Below are 23,361 nucleotides of genomic sequence, written 5' to 3' on the forward strand. Positions count from 1 at the left end.
TATTGGAAATGTCAGGTAGGTTACCACTGGAGGGGCTAAAAGGTCAATACTTTCAAATTGAAATGTTGCCCAAATGAGGAGAACAAGAATGGCCATAAAGCAAGTCAGGTAAAATGTAAACAGGAAATGAAGGAAGCTAAAAATGAAGAGCACTTTGGAATGGATACTTATGCTGACAGCAAGAAATGATGTAAACACTAGAAAGCAGGAAGTGCTAGGAACTGTGAGATGGTTGGCCGACCAATTTGTAAAAAGGATATTCTGTCAGGGCAAGTCCCATTTACAAATACAGCCCCAGAGTAGGTGCTGGGAGCTGCAGACTCGTAAACTACCATTCCACCCCCAGTAAGAAGTAGTCTGCCATAGAAAATAAGGTCTCAGAGCAGGGGATGAACACAGTCTGCTAGGAAAGGGAAAGCATGGCTCCTATAATGGGAAACCTCTGCACCAACCTGCTGGTGCTCTACAGGGTTGTCAATAAGTGTGTGGATAAAGAAGATCCAGTGGACATCATATACGTGGATTTTCAAAAAGTCTTTTACCATATTCCACGTTGAAACTGTTTAAAGATGTTGAGTTGCCTTGAAAGAGAGCTGTTTATGTGGATTTAAAGGATAGAAAGCAAAAGATTAGCTTAACAGTAATTTCTTAGGGTAGACTGCTGAAGGGCTTATCGCAGAACCAAGGCTGGGATCTGTTTTGTTTTGTTTTGTTTTGTTTTTTCAGTCTTCATCAGTTCCCTGGAAAAGTGACATAGAAATATCCAAAACATGGAGGTAAAGAGAATCAATCCTGCTGCAAAATGCCAGCAAAGACCTTATAAAACTTTGCATAGGTGTGGTGGGAGTAGGGACAGATGAGACTCAGAGAGTACATAAATGTATGTTATTCATCTAGGGGGAAAATAATCAAATCCACACACACATGATGCTGAACTTGAATATGCAGTTATAACTGAAGAAGAATCTCAGAGTCATCATTGACAGTTCTCTGAAATTGGCTTTTGGTGGCTGCTGCACCCTTAGCAAACAAAATTTTGGTAGTCATCAGGAATGAACATGGTAGAAGTTATGTTTTTGGCCCTAATAAGGACTTTGCACTAAAGTACTATGTAGAGTCCTGTTTTCATCTTAAGAAAAGACATAGTAAAGTTAGAGAAGGTTTTGCAAAAGTCAAAGAAATAAGCACCTGCCTTGCAAGAAGAGACTGATGGAGTCTGGGGCTTCAGTTTAGAGATGCAAGGCATTATTCATAGGGAACTGCAAACCTTACCACAGGTAACGGTAGAGGCACACTGTATCAGTATGCTAAAAGAAAACTCATGGACCATGAAGGTAATAAGTTAAAGGGAAATAGCAGAGATGAATCTTCAACACTGGTATTAAAATATATATATATGACTACTGAGGAAATATGAGGAGAATGAATCATTGAAAATGGCCAGGCTCATAGGCTCTCGCTAAATAGTGTCTCTGCTAGAGAGACAGTATTGGGCTGTATGGGCCACTAGACCTTCCACAGCATTATGGCTGCTACTGGAAACAGGATACTAGACTAAATGGTTTTTTGAAATGACCCAGTATAGATTTTCTCATGTTCCTAGAGCTGGAAATTAGGGGGAAAAAAAATCAAAATCCCCTGACCAGTTAATACAGATCAGAACAAATCAAACTACTTCTTACTGAGGATTGCTGGAAGAAGCCCCATGACTTGCAATTGTGAAGAAATTGGGTGACAGAAGAAAAGATCAGCAGGGGTGAATGATGCCACATGCATGGTGTTTGTTTGTGAGACTAGCCCTTCAGCCAACCTCACTGTGTGTGGCCAGGCTGGAGAAACAAAGCAGCAGATTAAAACAACCGTTGCCCCAACTTTAAGAAGGAGTCTGAGAAGAGTCAAACCCAACTTCACAACAGTCAGACAAGGGAGGATTTACCACTGAGTTACCTGCCTATAAGACCATTATTCATCTAAGGCAGACATTGGCCATCAGACACTGATGTAAGAGACTGAGAAAGGGAAGGAAGAACCAGACTTACAGGTCTCTGACCTGCATTACAAGGTGTGAACAAAAAGACAAAAATGCCTTGCCTTGGAGAGCAGGAGTCTAAAACAGGAGATGACAGGGAGCATTACAGGTATGGAAAAGTATATTAGTCTAGCACAAGCAGTTCTAGCCGTAGATACCTTCACAGAATAGATCTACTTTCATAGTCTTACATCCTTGGAGATGTGAAATGAAAGTGCTTATAGGATATCCTAAACTACTGGACTGGAGGAAGGGAAGTCTGTGATGGGCAGGTTCAGGGAAAACCACGTTCTTGAAAGGACAGCAAGAAAAATCATGGAAGCTGAAACTAAAGATGTCTGAAGCTGTATCAAGGTGGGGGTTGGTCTATTCTCCCATGTGGCTGGTGACATGTTCCATGCGGGGGAACGGGCTAAAGTTGCGCCAGGGTTGTTTTAGGTTGGATCTTAGGAAGAACTTCTTTACCGAAAGGGTTGTTAGACATTGGAACAGGCTGCCCAGGGAAGTGGTGGAGTCACCATCCCTGGAGGTCTTTAAAAGATGTTTAGATGTTGAACTTAGTGATATGGTTTAGTGGAGGACTTGTTAGTGTTAGGTCAGAGGTTGGACTCGATCTTGATGTCTCTTCCAACCTAGACAATTCTGTGATTCTGTGATTCTGAAGCCTAGCAGATGCTCAAGGCATGCAGGACACTGTGGAAGGAAGGCTGGCAACAGTCTGTCAGGGTCAGATTTAGTTGAATCATCCATTTTCAGCCTGTATTGGGTTTATGTGTCAAGATTTTGGCAGTGGGGAGTTGCAGGGGTGGCCTCTATGAGCAAATCCCAGCAGCTGCCCCATGTCAGATCAGAGCCAGCTCCAGCTGGTTCCAAAAGGGACCCGCTGCTGGCCAGAGCCAAGCCATTGAGTTACACTGGGTGGGCCTCTGGGAGAGCAGGTTGAAAAAAGTGGAAACAAAAAACTGCTGTGCCACAGGAGCTGGGATAGAGGAGTGAGAAAATGGGAGACAACCAGCCCCCAAGGTGAGTGCAGCAGGAGGGCAGGAGGTGCTCCAGGCAGGCAGCAGCAGTTCCCCTGCAGCCCGCAGAGAGGCCCCTGGTGGAGCAGGCTGTCCCCCTGCAGCCCACGGGTCCCACATGGAGCAGATCTCCATGCTGCAGCCCATGGAGGAGCCCCCGGTGGAGCAGGTGGATGTGGCCTGGAGGAGGCTGCAGCCCATGGAGAGCCCCCGCAGGAGCAGGCCCCGGGCCGGAGCTGCAGCCCGTGGAGAAGAGCCCACGCAGGAGCAGGGGGTCTGGGGGGAGCTGCCGCCCAGCCGTGGGGGGCCTGTGCTGGAGCAGTTTGCTCCTGGGGAATGGATGTGGGGAGGATGTAGAAGAGTGTGGATGGGTGGGGAAGGTGTTTTTAGTTTGCTTTTAGTTTCCCACTGTTCTACTTTACTAGTGATAGGCAATAAATTACATTAATCCCCTATGCTGAGACTGTTTTGCCTGTGACAATAATTGGTGAAGAAACTCCCTGTCCTTATCTTAACCATTGAGCCCTTTTCATCGTATTTTCTCCCCCTTTCCCTCAGAGGAGGGTGAGTGAGGGTGGAGCTCAGCTGCATAGAGGGGTAAAACCTCCACACAGCCTGTCCAGGAAAAACCTAGAAAGGGAACCATACTTATTTACAGTAAGCAACTTTTGTTTTAGTACCCTTGATCTTTCCTTAATACAAGCATTTGACCACCAACTTCCCATCTTTATGACATGCTTTTAATAGCATGAATAACCACTCAGTATCTTGAGTAGGCTTAGAGGAAGGGAGGAGCTGCTAAATTTACTGCCCCACCAAGCCAAAGGGTACCTTCAAGGTTTGTTCTGTTTACTCTTCAGTTACTAAATAGATTTGGAGGAGGAATTGATATAAAGGAGAACTATGCAGCTGGTACAGAAAAGGAAAAAGCTTTTAGGACATCTCCAGCAGTAAACCGGTTGTGGGAGCCTATAGGCAGGTGACGAACCTGTTTGAGATACTGATTTTGGAGTAGAGTATGAATGCAAGTAGGAGACCAAGGGAAGAAAAAGAGAATCAAGGTTATATACGCAGCTTGCATGCTGTTTATACAAGTTCTTCCTCAGGCTTTTTGTGGTACCCATGGAACAGCGCTGCCAAAGCTTAAAATCTTGAGGCTTTTAAAACGTTTTCCATTAATGCTCTTCTCTCCTTCAGCGTCTTGTGGATTCTGGCCCTTGCTTCAGAGATGATTGCTATTTCCACTTATAAACTTGAGGAGGAAAGCTGGCAAAAGCAATGTACTCAGCTGCTACAACTTTGGAGATATGAAGGGGTAGGGGTGTCAAAAAAAATGGGGTCTGCTTCTTAAGTTCTTCTTCAAGCTGCAAATTCATGAGTCCAGAATTCATGAGTCAGTATCTTAGGATGGCAGGAAGGGAGGGGCAGTTATAAAAGTTCTTGCTCCCCTCTTTGTGGAGAAGCTTGAAACTACAACCCTAGGGCTCCTAGAGGAGGGAGATAAGGGATGGCAGTGCCTTCTTTTGCTGCGGGGGAGAGTTTGGTTTTCCAGGCAGCAAGGACTAAGATAAGACTTGTGATTATTATGATAAACCTGATTCTGTGACATTGAGGCTTTCTGTGTTCTTTATGGATTTTTTTTCAGTGCCATGTAAAAGGAAACAAACTAGTCCAACTAGACATTAACATGTTTTTAAAGTTTTTTTGCAACTTTTCTGCTGTGTTTCACCTTTTTCCCAATTGAAAAAAAAAAAAAAAAGAGCATTCGGAGGGTGGAGAATGTGGTACTGAGTAGTAATTGCCACAGCACACCTAGAATAAGCCGGCAGGAAGACAGGGAACTGCACCAGATGCATCATTGGTCTGTGCATCATCAGCCTTTATTGGACTCTACAGTGATGTGGGAAAGATGAAAGCAATCTTTTGTAGTCTCTCTTCTGAAAGGATTGAACCTCTTCCAGTGCTGCAGTTATGTATTTTAACAAATATGAAGTTCAACAGGACGGATTAGGCCATTAAGACAAGAGCATGGAGTTCTTCCAATTTAGAAGGAAAACAAACAGAACCAGAAGTTTGGACTCATCATTCAAGCTGCAGCACCGATGCACTTTAAAGGAGACTGTAGTAAAAAAATTAATATTCCTCTCCCTTACCTTGGCACTCCTCCATCTGCATATTATGCCCATGGGCTTGTAATGAACAGATTTTTCATATAAATATACAACACGTAATTCAGTATGTGAGGCTGATTCTCGTGATTAACATATTAATTTTAGTCCTGTTGCTCAATGATCATGTCTCTTGCTGTTCTGCATTATCTGTTATTTCCCAGGGATGTTTGCTTGCCAAAAGTAGCCATCATTAAGCAAAATACTGCTAAAATGCTGCAAAGATCTGGGGCTTTTGTTCTTTACTTCGGCCCAGATCTCAGAGGAGGAGACTTTGTGGGGTTAAAGGGATTTCCTGAAGATCCTAAGAATGATCAGATCCTGGGCTGGATGCAGCCACTTCTCCAGTACTTTTTGGTTTTCCCTCCCCTAAAGAGTCCTGTCTTTCACCTCTACAAACCATGCAGAGGAAAAGTTAGGATAGCAGACAAAGCTGAGTATGAAGCCTGCTTATCTGTACAGGTGATGTAAGATGTGGGAGTCACAAACGCAGTCCTTATGAAACTGCACGAGTAAAAAGGAACACCTAGGCGCTGAGCCCACAGCACTGTGCCTACTGCGATAGAGTATTTAGCACAATTCCCATTCACAAATATTTCATGCTGATCAGCTGGATCAGCACCACTCTTGATGTTCTGCATGCTGCTCTTCCTCCATTCATTCATTAACTGCTTTAAGCTTGTTTAACTATGCTAATAATAGGCAAAAAAAAAAAAAAATTTGATTTACAGGGTTATCTTCTCAATATGAACATTTTCAAGTTCATTACCAGTTTCAGAATGTGGCTCCAAGTGAGTTAAAACCTTTGGCTCATGAATATTGTTAATAATGCTCTGCATGCTAATGAATTGGGCTTCTGTATTTAGAAGCCAAATAAAAAGCAAGCCTAGGTGAATCAGCATATGCTCTGCTACTGAGCTATCTTGATCTCATCCAGTGACACTACTGATCCCTATTTAATCGTACAAGATGACAGTACTGAAAGGAGATAAAAAGGAAAAACTGGCATCTATGACTGGGTAACAAATCTAAAAGCTGTTGCAGTTCTGCTGGGTAGAGAGGCTATAATTTCCTTTAAGATTACAGGGGTTTTACGACTAATGGATTTGAACCATCGTGTCCTGTTGGTTATGTCTCTGACCTTGCACACAGCTCTGCTTGGCATGCAAAGGCTAACGCGCATCTCAGCTGACAAAATGAGGAGCTCAACACTTGGAGAAAGCCCCACTGTGGTTGGGCCACGCCAGGGGGGCAGAAGAGGAGCGGGGCAGAGGCAGCCACTGCATGTTGAACCAGGAGGGGAACCAGGGGAGGAAGAAGCAGTGAGCACTGGTGCAGCCACTCTATGGGACCCACAGCCTTCGTTGCAGGGGTGCCAAAGGGAGGGTGCGAGGCCCTGAAGCACGTTACCCTGTCTGCGGCTCCACACAGGAAGCCTCGACTTTTCCCTCCCATATGGTGCCAGAGCTAACATTAGAAGCGTTCAGCTTGCGCAAAGTGCCAGTTCGGGAAAAAAAAGTAAGGAGGCTGTTCCCAACCAACGCGAAATTCTTCACCCACTTGCCCCCGCATGCCATCTGCCCGGCTCGTCACCCGTGCGAGGGCAAATTGGAAGCAGTCCCAGGGCAAACAGCCTGGTAAGAAGGAAGAGAGCAGAGAGGAGAATCTGTCCCCAGGAGTCCTGCCTGCACCGCTTGTAATACTGGCATCATAATTAACCACAGAAGTGCTTTCTGCAATGCCTGTCTTAGAGGTGTACCTGCCGAAGGGCAGCTCTCTGCTGTGGTGGCAAGCAGTATGGTCTGTCGGCCAAGCATTCATGCCTCCCGAGAAACGGGCGGTGTGACCAGCCTGAAGTCCTGGCCATGTCCCCCTGCTCAGCAGAAATGCAGTCCTCTGGGGTAATAAATAGAGGTGAGGTGGTCTATATCACAGTTCACAGACTTGTTTTTTGCAGCTGAGTCTTTCCTTGCTTGCTTTGCCCCATTCCCCCTGTTTACCGTCTTACTCCAGGGCTCTCAGGGCAAAGTCTCATTTGTCAGAATGTTTGCTAGTAACTCGGTGTTATTTTTAAGCACATGTTCAGGAAAGTCAGACCTTTTACTTTCTGCTTTCAGCACAGTATCTGACATGTAAGAGATCCAGCATCAGGGTGCAACCCCCACCAGATTCTGCCACCGCATGGGCAATGCACATGCCTATGTTGCAGGCAGCAGTAGGATTTCCTATGCCATTCCCTTGTCTCCACGGGGTGCACCATATGCTTTCCCGAGAGCTGCAGGAGGATCTTCCCCCTCACACAGACACTGCAGCCTGGCGGGCTGTGAAGGAAGCTGGATTTCTGTGAGCGCTGTCCAAGGAGCATAGGAGCTCTCACACCCCAATCAGAGGGACAGAGCTGCTCCACTCAGCTGGCTGCAGCACATGTTGCTGTGGTTGACTGGTGAAAACATATCCCTGAGACAGAAATGTTTTTGTCTTTTAATAGCTGTACTAGAGCTCGCTGTATCTCAAACATTAATAGCTGGCCCTGTCTTCTCACTCCTGTTATGGGATGTATTTGACTTTAAGGCAGATTGTATGTTTACTACTGGTTGTGGACAGAAGTTGGCATTTTCAGTGAGGCTGGTGTGTTATCTCTGAAGTTTTGTACCTCTGGACATATGTATAACAAGTTTTATGGATGTGAGAAAGCAAGCAAGGGACTATACTAAACTACATAAAAAGAAAGCGATGTTTTGTCTCTCTTGAAGCCATTCTCAGTGTACCAGGTCCTTGTGGGGATGCACATCTTCTGTAACTAATAGATAGGAAACCCTGTCAGAAGTAACTCAGAGACTGCAGGAGCTCACCTGCCTGAGGGACAGAACCCATGACTGAACGAGCAGCGTTTCTCTGTATTTTGGAGTCTCCAAGTACAGGATTTACACAGACAACAGATAGCAGGAGGAGTGAAAACAATTGTGTGACCTCATGTCCCGTGGTAACGAAAACTCAAGTTCTGTTTGTAAGTAATACAAATAATGCTTTGCCAATCTCAAAGACCAGTTGGAGGCAGAGCCCTTTAAAAAAGTGAACTTTCTGTGGAGAAGAACATCCCCAGCGTTGTGTGGCTCTCCAAGTTTTAGAAGACACCTTGGTTCCTACTGCAAAACTTCTCTTTCCTTCTGCTGGACACACTTATCACTTTCTTGCTGTAAACTTGATTCGTAGCTCTACTCCAGGAAGGGCAAGTCAGATGGGAAGATAAACAGACGTAGAAGAATGATGAGGCTTTTTGCAATATCATCACCTTGGCAAAGGAGGGAGACAGTCTTATGAAGCCTGCTGGATACTTTTTCATGAATTGATGCTGTTGTATTAATGATGGAGTTCCAGTCTAGTCTTCAGTGGCTCCATAAAATAGCTAGTCATAGCACAGTATGGAGAAAAAAAGCAACAGCCTTGTGTATGCAGTGACAAATAAATAAGAGAAGCAGAAAAGTTAAGAAGGAACTAAATCAAGTAAGTTAGCATCTACTTGAGAACCAGTCACCAATTCCATAGCTGGAAAATGCTGAAGTGGCTACAATTCATATTTTTCTGAAGCATTTGGTTAGTTTACAGGAACACTTCACCTGCTTCTCCAATGGACTTTTAGAACATTAAGCAGCTGCTCTGTGCATATCAGCCTCTAAAAATCCACTGGGACTCTTTATCTGCAAGCTGCAAACCTTTACGTATCAGTATTGAGGGGTCTTGGATTGCACAAAATCCTTTCCTCTCACAGTGCTGCTTCTTTTCCTCCAAACCCTTTAAGCTGTGCTGCAGATTTATTGTTTCGCTCTGATACCCTCAAGAGGTTCTGTTAGGCAACTAATGAAGAAAAGCAAGGGGGCTAAAATGTGTGTATTTCTGAGAATATTCTCAAGAGATTCCCTTTGAGATAGTGGCCAACAGCAACAAATGTCTTGGTCATACAGACCTTGGGAATATTCAAAGCGTAACTGGTACACAGTGAAACACTGAAGAGCAAAGATTTATTAAAGGGGCAAGATCTTAACAAGAATGGAGTGCTAATGAGGGAGGAAAGCCCAGGAGCAGCTCTTGTAGTGCTGCTTTTAAACAGAAATACAGGGCAGGATCTGACCAAGCATATCCAGGCAACCTTTGCATTTTAATCTCCTTATGATAGAGATATATATTTGTATCAAAATTTGAAAGAACTATGGAAAAAGTTGTTCATAAGGGCTACTAACCACGCAGGCAGGTAGGGCACAGTTAAGCTGAATGCTCCTGATGCGTGCCTTAATGCATTTTATGACATTCAGCTGCAGACACGGTGACTTCTTCCACTTGCCATTGGACATCAACCAACCTAGCCAGTCAAAGCTGGATTATTTCATCACAGCCAGTGAACCAGTAAAATGTTATACAGAATAACTGGGGATTTATTTATTCTCTCTGCTTGAATGCTTTGCTGTTAATAGCTGCAGCTGTCACAGATAGGCGTATAAATGGGCTTGGAAGTTCAGGGGCCTGCACGCTGGAATGCCTCGCGTAAGTGGGCACACGGGAACGTGAGCTGTGATCTGCTCCTGCTCATACAAACTGCAGGAGGAAAAACTTGTAAAAAATATTTTTCTCTTTTATTTCCTTTGGTGGTTTGTTACAGTTATCCTGAGACACCAAAGAGAACAAGGTGATGCGGGCAGCAGCAAAACAAGGGCACAGTGCAGGGGAACCTAGCCAGTGGTAAGAACAGGTGGATTTCCAAACAATTCAGTGCCTGGTCTGCTCCATGACCTCCTAAGTCCAGGTGATCTTGCTGTTTGCACGATACATTTTTTTTTTTAGGTGGTATGACTGCAGTTTGTGACACAAGTTTCCTGTACAGATGACCCCGAGTAACTACAGTGTGCACGTACCACTTTGGCTGTAATCCTGCCTGAAGTACCTCAGCTATCCTTAATGGCTGTGCTGGGATTGCTTATTGGAGCCATGCCACAGTACAGAAAAAAATGTATAATTTGTGGGGCCAAAAGACCAAGGCGTTTAAAATAAAACTTCAAAGGCCTATGGCTGATTTCTGTGTTTAACTACCTGCTAACAAAGAATGCAAACAGCTGGCCTATTAATTAAAAAATGTGCACCTTCCTGCAAGCACTTGAACATTCAAATCCGTTCCGGTGAGTTATCTGAGAAGCACCTGCCCTCGGGAGAGGACTCTGTGCTTCGGAGTGCCACTGGATCCAGGTGTCCAGGCTCTGGGGCAAGGTGAGGTGCTGTGTTAGATCCCGTTGATCAGTTCTCGGTAGCTCCTTGCTAGAGAGTTATGTGGTCTCAGCAAGGCCACCTGGTCTTCTCTTCGTGCTCTGTAAGCAGCTACTGGGCTAACTCAGGATTGTGCTGCTCCTACGCTCTGCTGCAAAATGCTCTTTTCCTGCCAGGAAGTGTGTTGCAGGTAGGACCATGGTGACTTAATTGTGGGAAGAGTCAAGGACAGACCGAAGGGTAACATGCCCTCTCATGGAGCTACGGCAGGCCTGGCTGAGCTACGTGGACAAGCAAGCAAAAAAAAACAGACTGTACAATGAACTACAGGGCTTCCATTGAGACCCGTCAGCAAATCCCCATAAAGCATTTGAGGATGACGAACAGCCCTGCACCTTACAGCTCCCTTCTCTGTGGGTCGCTGAGCCTTCTGCTGCTGGAAACGCAGATGTTTCCAGTGTCCTCTATTAAAGGGGCAAGTGTCCTCTATTAAAGATGAAGAAAGACCGTGCTGTTTACCAGGCCCTTGGGTGCAGGGTCAACCTACCCTACACCATTTGAATAAAAACAACTGTCCGGGTTTATTCTTGGCCAATTTAGGGTAATTTCAGTAGGTACTGCTTAACACTTGAGGAGTAGTTTCAACATTTTTTCCACCATCTGCTGTACTTTGAAAGCATGCACTTCATCAGTATAGATCAGTTAAAATGTGGTGACTTGGGTAACAGAATTTATTGAAATACCATGATTGTAAGGGATTAAGGAGGCTGGCAGCTATGAGAGATGTCAGAAAATACCTGGATTTTAGAATACTTCAGCAAATATTTTATCAAGACTTTCAGTGCATATGTCACAAGCAAACACATAATTGCCCTACCCGTTAAGTTACGAGTGGTGTTTAGCGAAGCAGAGTTGTGTGAGACCAAAGGCAGATCTTGCCCAGGAAAACCAGATTGCTTTCATGTCTGCAAAGAACAGAAATTTAAGTGTGGAAAGCTACCCGAGCCAGAAAAGGAAGCCGCCAAGATATCTATAGATGACTACACAGACCTTGCCAAATCATTAACAGACATTGGCAGGGATAGGAAATGTGGAATTGTTTTTGCATGGTGGGATTTGGTCGAGGGGGAGCAACGTAAGGCAAATTGGCCTTGAGGTTTACAAGCATGCCTTCTGTACTAGCTTAAAGGAAACTGAAATAATGGAGGAAACTGAGGCAAGGACACCACACTCAGGCCTCAGCTTGTATTAGGGGCTGCTCTTTTACCCATTGCAGAGCCCGATACTAGCACACTGCACAGGCAGAAACCCCTTCTGGAGCGCTGTAGCTGATAAGCGTGTATGCTCAGAGGCTTGGTTTTTCTTCCCAGCTTCCTGGAAAATAGCTTCACAGCTGAGTGCTAGCCTGTCCTGCACTGCTCTTCTCATGTGCCTGGGGTGCTTGGTTTAGTCATTTGTTGTATAAATGCAACTTCTGTTGGTCTAGTAACTATCTGCTGAGCCACTTTGTTTTGTAAACCTCTATCTGGGTTTTCTAGGCATGCTTTATTTAAAAAAAACTTTCTCACTGAGCTGGCAGTGAAAAAAGAGCTAAAGCTCCTAAGAAAATTAGTTTTCCTCTTTTTCCTTTTTTCCTCTTATCCATTAGTTTTTGCTGCTGCTGTTATTTTTGCTTTTGGGACAAGTCATATAACTTTGCACTGGGAAGTGTTGACTACTTTTAGAGGGGAGCGATTCTGACTCCCTTTCTGGCTCGGCTAGCATTTATTATGGTGTTTTTCAGTTTTGTACCCTGGACATGTGCTGAAATCCTGAACACTGAACTGGTTGCAGGTCTCCTGTTACTGCTGCCAGTGCACCTGAAGTGCCAGGCCGCTGCACCTTACTCAGGTTAGTACGGGATGCAGCGGGTGAGACAACACGAATTTCCTTTGAGTCAGACTCCCGAAAAAAAGCGATTATTTGACTTGCTCTGACACATTAAGTCCTATCAGCTGGTCATCTCAACTACCTGGGCCCTGCCAGCTGCAGGGGATTCATGATAGTCTGATGACTGTTACTTCCCAGCTGCAATGTAGTAGTTAGTTGGACTAAAGCAATTAAACACTAAGCTTCACAGCTTTTAAGGTACATTTTCCATTTTCAGCAAGATGTGCCCTAAAAAGCTGATCTCTAACATCTCATCTGTAGGTCATCATAGTATAACCCCAGTTATGTTTCTGAAGTGCAAAGTTTTCCACCTGCAGCTTTACATGGGTAGCGTGCAGGAAGGTGACCAACCCCCTGAGCAGACAGCCCATTAGCACAGGATGCCTCAGTTTTAATAGATCAAAAATAGCTCTTGAAAGTTGTAGCGAAGGATCTTGCTCTGATGCCCCCTCAGGCATCAGATGTTACTTAGGTAATGGCCCAACTCCTTTATATTTCAGGCCCTCTACCTTGTGGGAACCAATTAGGGATCAATAATGCACTCTTAGAGGGAGTGCTCACTTTAAATAGATCTTTACTTGTTGGGTTGCAACTTCAGCGTAACAGCCGCTAGGATGTTGTATGTATCTGACTCTTCTGCATCTCCGCCACTCCACCTCCCGTAAGCTTCTCTCTTCCCAATCCCTCCCCTCCAGATAATGGGTGCATACTTTCCCTTCAGGGATTATTTTGGTTGCTTTTAGGTGACTTAGGCGTACAACAGCGCTGTTCCCAAAAGGAGATGGCAGACGTGCTGCATCAGCGTCATCAGTTCTTTTGTTCTGCTGATTCATCCTGCAATGCCCGATGCAGTGCCAGGACGGCTCCAACATCCAGGTATTACTGGGCAGGCAAGCAGCAGGACCCCAGCCTTGCCGAAACTGCGATACCTTGTCTGTGCTCCTTCCAAGCTGAAAACCTAGCTCCTTGATGGGAACCATCATTTGGAACTCCTTTAGGGAACAATAAACTGACCTCTGCTATCCTTTGTACAATTCTTAGGCTGGGGAGATAAGAGACTAAACTGTAATGCTATCAAGCATGTTTAATAAAAATACTTTCAGCTCGGACATCGCTGGAGTTACCTGCAAGCTGTGCAGACTGTTGCTGAGTACTGCAGATAATCGGCATGCTTGTCCTAATTACCCTTTGCTAGCAGTACTCTCCCTGGACCTAACAGAGATATTAATAGCAATTCATCTCACAGAAGCCAGTGCTAATCTTAACTTGCTTTAGTGGTGAGCTTTGCCTCTGCATGAATGTACCCTTACTGGGCTTTTCATAGTAAACACAATTCTGAGAAAAGCTTCCCTACGCCCTCTGCTGGTTTTCCAAGGTACGCGTTTTCATCTTGGAGTTAAAACTCTTCCGATAATAGAGCAGTATGTGCCCCCACACCTCCATTTTCTTCTGATCAAGCTGCAATAAGTATAGGGCAGGAGTCACAGGTGTATGCTGTACAAATTGTCTCTGTCCCTGTGACTTGACAAATGACTACCATTTTTCACGTTGCATTTCTTCCTGAACTAGACTGAGGATGTTCAGACAATCCCTGTTTTTTCATAAGCAGCAGGCTCCTTTCAGTGAGTCTACAGTGGTTTCATATGCAGTTTCATAGTAGTTTCTTTGATTCATTTGGTTGCCCTTTCCTGTCCAGGAGGGCAGCAAACTCCACGCTCCTTCACCTGGAACCTTATTGGACTCAAAGCCACTTGCTGCTCCTCGTCAGTTACCTCGTTGCATTTCTGCCTTCGCAGCCAAGCTTCTTAACACCTACCTCTACGGCCTTAGCAACTATACTAGGTTATGCTCAAGGCTTTTCCAGGATAATTGTGCTATCCTTAATATAAATTCCAGATATTCCAGAAGTATCTTCCAGCAGCTACAGTCTGAACGCTGCTCTGGTGCTGCTCACCATCGACTAATGCTGGTATTCAAAGCCTGTTCAGCAGGCTTCAAATTAATGGCACTTCATTTTACTCTCTGTGTAGAGACAACCTAACCTGTCCATAGACATAAGACCCTTTGATAGTAACCTACAACTTTGAAGAAAAATATACAAGCAGTTTCAAGAGCCAGATGCTGATGTCTGAAAAACTTAAGTAGGAAATACCCTCAGTGCCAGAAATCCGTACTGTAACAGCACGTTGAGATATAGAGTAGAGCCAAGTCATGGGTATAATAAAGGAGCTGATGTCTTAAGAGCCATCCAGCTTGAGTCACATAGGAGTAAGATCCAGTCTCAGCTAACTTTGAGAGTGAAGTCCAATAACCCAGAGTATGAGAAACATATTTCTGACAAGAGCAAACCCTCTAAGATAAATTTAATCGTGAGCTAGATGTCACAATGGATACACAATGGCAGTAACTCTGCCTTGTCATGAAAAAGGAGGATGAGAAAGGAGGTGTTAATTAATGAATCCAACTTTAGTTAGGATTTTGGATGTGAAGACAGCTTATCTTTTTTTTTTTTTTTTTAAATTATCTCTGCTTCAGCTTCCCTTCACTCATCTGTACATTTTATTAGTTGGTTTAGAAAATGCTGTGTCAAATCTGTATCTTGCAAGAGGAATGGCAGAAAACTTCTGAGGCAGCAGAACTTACTAAACAAACAAAAATCCATACAACTAAAGTACATAACACTCATCCATTGTGAAATTATTTCTTTCCTAAGAGTCTATACCAAGTCCATACTAAGTATATACTTCAGAAGTGCTGCTATGCTGACAGTATTACTTTTTTTGCACTTACTTCTTACTTAGTAGATTATTTTAAGAGGTCAATGTTATTATTCCAATGTTATTGACAAAGTTCTTATAAATTTCCCCTGCTATTTCCAGTCATACAATGGACACAACATTAAAGGAAAGGAAGAAAATTTACAAAAATCATGCTAATCAAACCCACTACTAGGGAGTCCAGAGTAATCCTAAAACGTGGAAATGCGAGTTGACCGTAATCAGCTGCAGCTAACCTCCATGACTAGCAGGCAGGCAAGCAGCAATTTTCCTGTGGACAGTGTCCTGTTGACACTGGAAGTCCAGCATAGTACAGCTCAAGAGCACAACGAGCTAGGCGACACGTTTTGTCTAATTGTCTAACCCTTTACATGAAGGTCAGAAGAACTGGTAATGCCATGGAAGCTTTTAACATCTACAACACCGGGACCAACACTAGCACTGGTGCCTGAGCTTTTTAACAAGCAAGTTTTCTCTACGTCTGCCTGTAACAGTTTGCTCAAGTGGGAGAGCATGCTTTTGGCAGGAAGGACACTCCATTCTAGCTATACATGTCTCAGGTGACTCTCCTTCAGCAAGATCATAAAACACAAGTTCTCAACAGGAATAACAAAAGCTGACATCAACAGTTACTTCAGAGTTTTAATCCGGGATTTTTTAACAAATAATCAGAAGTTTAGATGGACATTCACCTATATGTTATGTTAATTTTGAGCAGTTTTAAGTAATGAAAATTCATGAAATGCAGTGCAGTTGGTTTATGTTGAAAGTCATTAACCCAGCCCTGACCTGGAGCATTAAGCAACTACAGTCAGCTTCAAGGGACAAAATGCACCCTGGAGTTGTTTCCCATCAGTGCATTTCTTCAAACAGTTATCACTTAACCTTCCCAGAATCTCTGCTTTCAAATTTCCACCTCAATAGTGCCAGCTAGAAGTCCAGAATACCCAGCTAACTTATGTCTGGCACCACGAGTAAACACCTCCAATACTCTCTATCTCCAGTTTAGATCTAAGCTAAGCTAAGGTCGAGGATCTTCTCTTGGCCTCAGCTGATTTGCAGAATTGGGAACTGAAGATACTCAGACAAATGGCAATGACAACTGCCCCACAGAAAGGTATTGCACAAGGATGAGCAGTAAGACTACGCATCCTTATTCATGGCTGTGATTACTTCGCCACATATTCCATTTAAGTTATTTTCATTTTTAAGTTAGGCCAACCATCATTTCAGTGGAAGAGACAAGCTCCCTGCAAGACATCTTCTCACAGACAGGGAGGCACACCAGCATACATACCACCATTGGTTAGGTACCAAATCCATTTTAATAACACAACCCATGAGCCAGAAACCATTAAATCCCTCTTTCCAAAACCAGCTGCACGCAGCTCTCCGGGGTACTCAAAATCTGACTTGTGGCCGGAAATACTTCTGCTTTGTAGCGTTGTTACTCATTCCCGTCTTGAGCATCCACTTCGACTTCATCCTCTGCAGGTACTGCATATCACGCTGCTGAGCAAAGACTGCCCCTTCAGAGAGAAAGGAGGAAGGGAAAGAGGGATAAATGTTTGTGGGATCACTACTAAATTGCAAAACTGTGGGTCTATCCTTCTACATCAGCAATTAGCTGTATATTTTCTCCTCATACTGGCAAGCTTCTTTTCACTTTTCTCTTGGGAAAGGACAGTTTCCTCTGAACACCCACAACTGTGGTGAAGGGAAAAAGTTATTCCAGTGCGTGGTTCCTTTATTTCAGAAGTGGATATGGAACACATCACTACTCCACAACTCAAAAAGTGCTTCACCTGTCAAAGAATGCTTTATGCTACATATTAAATATCAGGAATAGTGGCTTTGACAGGCAGAGATGGGATTATTACCCTAGAAACCCCAAAATACTAGGAATTCACCAAATATCACAAATGTGCTGGTGAACTGAAGGGCTAGCACAGAAGCTGCAATGGATTTTAGACAAAACGCACTTCCTTTTCTGCTTGGACGGCAGGAATGAAAGGGAATTGAGTGGAAAACAAACTAAAACCCCACAAACATGAAACAAACCCGACTCACGTAACTGTACAGTGATGGTATCCTAGAACCTTACCATCTGCCAAAACCTCAAATTGGCACCTACCTGTCTGACTTGTCCAGCCCAGAGCTTTGTACTGCTGCAACACCCGACCCACTGCTTTCTTATTTTTGGCAACAGCCACTGTTCTTGACAGACCAAACCGTTGCTTGTAGTATCTCATTAAAGAACGATGACCCACTCTGGCACCTATTCAGAGGAGGAGACATCTTACTATGCATAATAATGCAGTTTCTGAAATATGGTAATCGAGCACATTGTGAAAACTGTGGAAAGGTAAAGAGCCAAGAAATGTATTTAAAAGGCTAAGGCATTAAAAAGAAAAAAAAAACAAACTTTAAGACTATTACAAATTGAATGCAATTACTTAAGATTTGGTGTAATGCACTTTACCTTAAGGAAAAACACCAAACCACCTCCAAACTCTGAAGAACACTCTTCAAGAGGGCCTTAGCTCAGGTAACAAACAGGTAGTTAGCAGAAAGATTTAATTTGGGGAATAATCAGAAAGGGAATGCTGTAGCCACTGAAGACAACGGTGACATTCAGGAAGATCTTTCTGTAACTGCATAGCTGGCCACACTTTTCAGAATGAAAGGGCTGTGGTCCCCTCATATAAAAACACCAGAACAACAACAAAATTATGTGTAGGAGTGCCAAATTCTCAAATACTCTTACAAGGCAAGAGTAGGGTTGTTTAAAGAAATTTATTTCAATGAAGAAGTTTACGGCATCTATTACCAGTGTATCAGATACCACTCTGCAAAAAAAACTACACTAGGTAACTTAAGTTACAATCTCTCCATGTTGCACTAAAGCAAGATAAGGAAACTCTTGCAGTGTATCATGTGAATCACATGTTAATGAACAGGTCAAACAGCCAAAGGAACCCTGTGCCCCAAACCATATTTATATTAATGCTGAAGTTAAATTTAAGAAATAAATGCGAGGAGAAAAAAAAAGAAAGAAAAAAAGGCTTCCAAGTTTGTTTAAGCTAATTATTTTCTGTGAAATGACAGACAAGTCTTTAAATTTTGTAGTGAGAATCACGGAGAGGGAAGACAAAACCCCAAATACACTTAATGCAAAATTACTTGCTCCCTTGCCAAAGGAAAATACTTACCACAATGACTTCAAGTAACAGCTATGCCTATGAGAAACCCAGAGGAAGTACATCTTAACACAGATTACGTGCCTACCTGAAGGAAGGATCAGCTCCATGGTGTCATCATCATATTCCAAGTCCTTCTCTGCTGGGAGCTCTCCGGACACCTCCCCATCTTGACCTTCCTTGTGATCAGGGTAACTGCTCCTAGAGAGGAGAAGCAGTGTACGTTTTACATGGGGTGAGCAGCCACAGCTATCCAGACCCATCACACAGAAGAACCTGTGTACAGCTACAGCAACCCACAACCATCATCATGTTTCACCTACACCGTTTTAAGAGTTCTTGCCAGAAACACCTTTCCCTGAACAGCGGCTGAAGACAAGAACCACTCTTCCTCCAAGTTCTATAACCCAGTGCGGTTCTGCTGCTGCGCTCTTAACAGGTCATTATTTATTGTGAAAAGCCACCACCATCATGGTGTTATGCTAACCTAGAAAGGTGGCAAAACAGCTACACAAAATAAGCATCAAAACAGAAACAGCACCGAATTTTAAAAACTAATAATAAGAGATTGTGATGTGATGTAACATTCAACTGTTCTTTTGTCTGCCCTCAGCTGTGCTCCACTGAAAAAAAAAGTGTCCTCACCTAAAATCATAGAAGTCTGCAAATTCCAATGCTGCATCTCCATCTGTGAAGAGTTTACAGTGGCTTTTGTCGTTCATGTGAGCCTGTACTGCTTCCGTGGAGTAGAAGGACTTCCCCTTTTCATTACACCAGATGCAGATCTTCCCAACACCAATTTTCTCTCCTGCAGATAAAATTGACACTTTTATTGGTCCCTACTCAATAATTAACATCTCAGTGATGTGGCCTTCCCAGCTTGAAGGCAGAGAGACTGAGGAAGAACTTTGAGTCCTTCATATCCAGTAACACCCTGCTGTCGCTATGCCTTGATCATACGGCTCCACCAGGGACAAAGTCTGTGCACTTAAAGAATTCACGTGACTAGGTATGGATCATTACGTATACTCAATAAAACATTTCAAGCTTCCATTACAACTTTCTATCTGATACTCCAGTAGTATTTTATGTTCCTCACTATCACATTAGACAACACACTAGACATTCTTTGCCTAGCTTTTAGCTGTTTCACCCGCTCTGTCAACAGATGAGGCAAGCACTGATGACTCATTAGGTATTCAGAACCTCCCCCAGTATAAGATGGCTCAAAGGCACACTACAGCAGTTGAGTTTTGTCCTAAATTTTGTGTTAGCTGAAAAAAATCTCTCAGCATTAGAAAAGCATGCAAGACCTACAGGGTACGTGGCCACGTGTTTGTTCAGTAGGGTTTCCCTTCACTCTCCCTAGAAAACCCACAGTCCTCACCATGATCCAAATACTGAACTAGACAGCTTCCAGATCCTACACATACGCAAAAAAACTCACCACCACCAAAAAAACAAACAAACAAACCAAAAAAAAAAAAAACCAAAAAAAAACATTTTAAGTTTTATCTAAGTGAAAATAAGCACTAACAGTCTATAATTATCCAGGTTAAAATCACGAGATTACAGGCATACCCAAGTACTTAATTAGTCCCCTGAGATCCACAAGGTACTCTATGTCTGGAATGAAGAAACTGTGAACTTTTGTCATGTGGGCCACATTCTTCATGAGGGATCTTGAATGGTGGGAACAGAACAAGCAGTCTGTGACAGGTATGGCCCCAACAGCAGGAGCACTTTCAGCTTCTGCCTGCTCCTCCTCTTCTTCTCCCACGCTTTCCATCTCTTCATCAGAGCCAAGGTCTTCATCAGAATCCATATCTTCCCAGCCTTTTCAATGGAAAATTAAGAAAGATTTATTTACTTGATTATTTCTTCCAAGCAAAACAGTTCCCAATTAAGTTAAAAAACAGTTTTCAGAAAATATTGCATTATCTATTCTTACAGCTAAGTGCCACACGCTTATTTCCAGGTGCAAGGTTTTATCATTTCCAGTAAAACAAGATTTTTTTTGTAAAACACACAGCAAAGCTCAAGACTGGTCATAAAAAAAAGCTGGCAGGTCTCATTTTTTCCCCCTCCATTTTCTCAACTATTAACACGTAATTGCAGTTTCAAAACCTTTAATTTAATTCGCTACAGCACAAGAACACATTCATGCTTCATTAAAAACAACACAACTCCATCAGAAAAATGGAAACACTCGTTTCCAGCAGTGACTTAGCAGCGAGGGAAAACACACTCCTGTTCACACATACTTCTTCAACCAAGGAGAAGAACAAGCCAGTTCTTGCAGTTACCCAAGATTTACTAACAATTTTACATGCTTGCAAGATTACTGCAGCTCTCAATGCAAACTACAAGCTACAGAGGATTCCCCACAGGTACTGACCATGGGCTTCAGGATTCATCAGGGAGGGCTTTAACTCCACAGGGAAATGCTGTTTCTTAAATTTATTTTGAACTTTTGTAAATGCACAGAGCCACTACCAAGTATGATAGATGTTTAAAACCAAGAGAGTACACTTCATCTACATCCTTAATCAGCTGTCAGATGCACTATTAGCTAATTATAATTTGAAAAAAAAAAAAAAAAAAAGGCTTGTGAACCAGGAATCTGCTTATATGGGTAGAGGGATCTAGAAATGGTTTTCAAAGGGGGCAGATGCGGGACAGAGAGCATTTCCCAGTTCCCTGCTCCCACCACCATGGCACGGTGTTTGAGAACAGGCAAAGGGACACTCCCCAGTGCTGCAGGATGCTAATTAAAGATCTTTGCTACAGGATATAGTTTAACAATTTTAATGAGATTGAGTTAGCAGGACGTGTAGGGAACATGCCTGGGCACATACTTAAAAGGCAAATTAACACTGGGAAACCTACCGAGATTTAGCATCACAATTTATGACAAATACATTAATACAAAACTAGTGCAAGCTGCCTTCTTCTTTAGGTGCTAAGCTCCATGTTCAGTGGCATTCATTCCTTCTCCTGTAGAACAGTCCTATTCCATGCACAGATTCCCCAGAGACTGCAACTGACACTTCACCAGCATAAAAATGCTGTAACAGATGTAGTAACATGCCGCAATGGTTTCAGTACTGAGGTTGGAATAGTATGTTCCCATTTCATTCACTTCTGGCCCCCCTGCTGCTGTTTAATCACCCCATTCCAATGCTCTACTAGATGCCTTTGTGGCCTGCACTGTAAGCCACAGCACTGAAAATGTCTGGTTTACAAATAACCCCTCCTGGGAGTCCCGAAGCTCTGATTATTTCATTTGTCCACTTCCCAGGCCAGCCCCCAGCAAAGAGCTGTATCCACACAAGTAGCGAGGGTGGCGCAGCAGGAACAGGCAGGCAGGGCAGCACCTCTTAAACTATTTTTATTATAGATGCCAATGTGCTGAGGAATTATGCCACAGAGTGGTGGTCTAAAGAGCAAACTCACACGTCTAGTCTTGATGGGCAATTAAAAACAAAAGCCCCACTCCCATCTCTTCTCAACAGATCAGTAAAGTGAACCATGGTACAAATAATCCTGATTGATTTTTGTTCATTTCATTTACTTTTCAGAAGTAGTTTCAGGGTAACCTTCTGTGCTGGCCCCAGAATTCCCCTAGGACTTTACGCTGGGAACAGTGCTCACAGCAGTGCTTATATCCAGCCCTCACACGTGTTAGTATCTTGCACAGCTGGCTGATCAGACACTGTAACATGGAGTCCCTAACTGCGAGCATGGACCAGCCTTAAATCCTCTGTTCAGATGAAAACTAAATCAACAGGAAGACCTTATGTAATTAAAAAAGCTGCACTAAAGAAAATAAAAAGGAGGCTTTCATACAAAACCAACTACACAGCTTATGCCCAGCTACCTGTCATCAGCATATTTACTGCCTTACCTTCTTCCGTATCCTCCTCTTCCTCTGCCTGTTGTTTGGCCAGCTTCTTCGCTTGTTGTTCAAACCACTGCAGACGTGGAGGTTTTTCGGATCGCTCTCTACTCTGCGACTGACTGGTGCTTTCCATAGAAACGGGAGAGCTGCCTGCATTACTAGGGGGCAGAGGTGTCTTCTTTGGTGATGAAGATGGCTGAGCTCTGATGGCTTGCTGGATAGCTGCGTTCATTTCATCTTTATTCACGCTCTCCAGGGCAAGCCCCTTTTCCAGGTTCTTTTCATTCAGTATTTTCACCTTCTCGCTGACAGCTTGAACAGCTTTCTTCTCCAACTCCAGGTGCTTCTTGGACTTCAGGTGATTCTCATAGGCGTTGAAGGTGGAGAACCTCTTGCTGCAAACGGTGCAGTAGGTGGCAGTGACTTTGTTCTTCTCCTCTGCTACCGCTCTCTGCGCGAGGACCCTCTCCTGGAAATTCTCGGCGGTGACGGGCGGCATGTCAGCGACCTTGCGCTTCAGATTGTACCGGTGCCAGTCGGTTTTGTAGTGGGCACGCTGGATGTCAGCATCCTTGAAAGCCACGCGGCAAGTGATGCACGTGTAGGTTGCCATTGCTAGAAAGCGGGGAATAAGTAAGTCACGCTAATAAACAACCAAAACAAACCAAACCCATCCTGACAGCACCCATGTAAGGCAGCACCCATGTAAGGCAGCTTTAGGTGAACGGATCACCTAACTGCACCCCCAAAGGCTGAGCTGTGGCTGTGAGCAATGACGGGTACCACAGCAGCACCTCCGCTGCTAGAGGGGGGCTCCCCGCCTCAGTAATAGCCCTTCAGAAGCCCTGCCGCCTTTCACCACACGCCAGAAACCAAAGGCTCCCACCAGGCCCCTGGCTGACGCGCTCCTTCCCCAATGCGGCGCCGAGCCGAGCCGTCCCCTACACGCGTGGGGCGATGAACCCCGTCTGCACGGGCCGCTGCCAGGGGCCCCTCCGTGTCCGGGTGCGGGTGCGGGTGCGGGTGCGGGTCGGTCCCGGTGCCGGTTGCGGCCTCGCTGCGCCACCAGGAAGGGCCGGGCCCGG

General features: G+C 44.1%; 1 protein-coding gene across 2 annotated transcripts; it reads right to left on the minus strand.

The window, feature by feature from the left end:
• Nucleotides 1-14,893: 14,893 nt before the first annotated feature.
• ZNF622 (zinc finger protein 622) lies at nucleotides 14,894-23,350 on the minus strand. 2 transcript variants are annotated; one of them, XM_084282800.1, is made up of 7 exons: nucleotides 23,163-23,350; nucleotides 22,283-22,891; nucleotides 19,957-20,211; nucleotides 19,021-19,183; nucleotides 18,464-18,576; nucleotides 17,310-17,453; nucleotides 14,894-16,704 (listed from the first exon to the last, which is right to left on the minus strand). In XM_084282800.1, exons 2-7 carry the CDS (start codon nucleotides 22,887-22,889, stop codon nucleotides 16,577-16,579), a joined length of 1,410 nt encoding a protein of 469 aa, XP_084138926.1. In that variant the 5' UTR covers nucleotides 22,890-22,891; nucleotides 23,163-23,350; the 3' UTR covers nucleotides 14,894-16,576. The 2 variants fall into 2 exon arrangements, with proteins under 2 accessions (XP_084138926.1, XP_084138927.1); XM_084282801.1 differs by having other exon boundaries at nucleotides 23,222-23,334.
• Between the last annotated feature and the right edge of the window lie 11 nt (nucleotides 23,351-23,361).

Source organism: Netta rufina (assembly GCF_964035555.1).
Source record: "Netta rufina genome assembly, chromosome: 2".
In the NCBI taxonomy this organism is placed as follows: domain Eukaryota; kingdom Metazoa; phylum Chordata; class Aves; order Anseriformes; family Anatidae; genus Netta; species Netta rufina.

Bases quoted from the DNA above. Each gene is read 5' to 3' on its own strand.
- ZNF622 (XM_084282800.1), bottom strand. From the start codon at position 22,889: ATGGCAACCTACACGTGCATCACTTGCCGCGTGGCTTTCAAGGATGCT. The intron at 20,212-22,282 runs GTAAGGCAGTAA...TCCATTGAAAAG, and splicing joins AGAGGAGGATACGGAAGAAG to GCTGGGAAGATATGGATTCT. The intron at 17,454-18,463 runs GTAGGCACGTAA...TCCTCTGAATAG, and splicing joins GGAGCTGATCCTTCCTTCAG to GTGCCAGAGTGGGTCATCGT.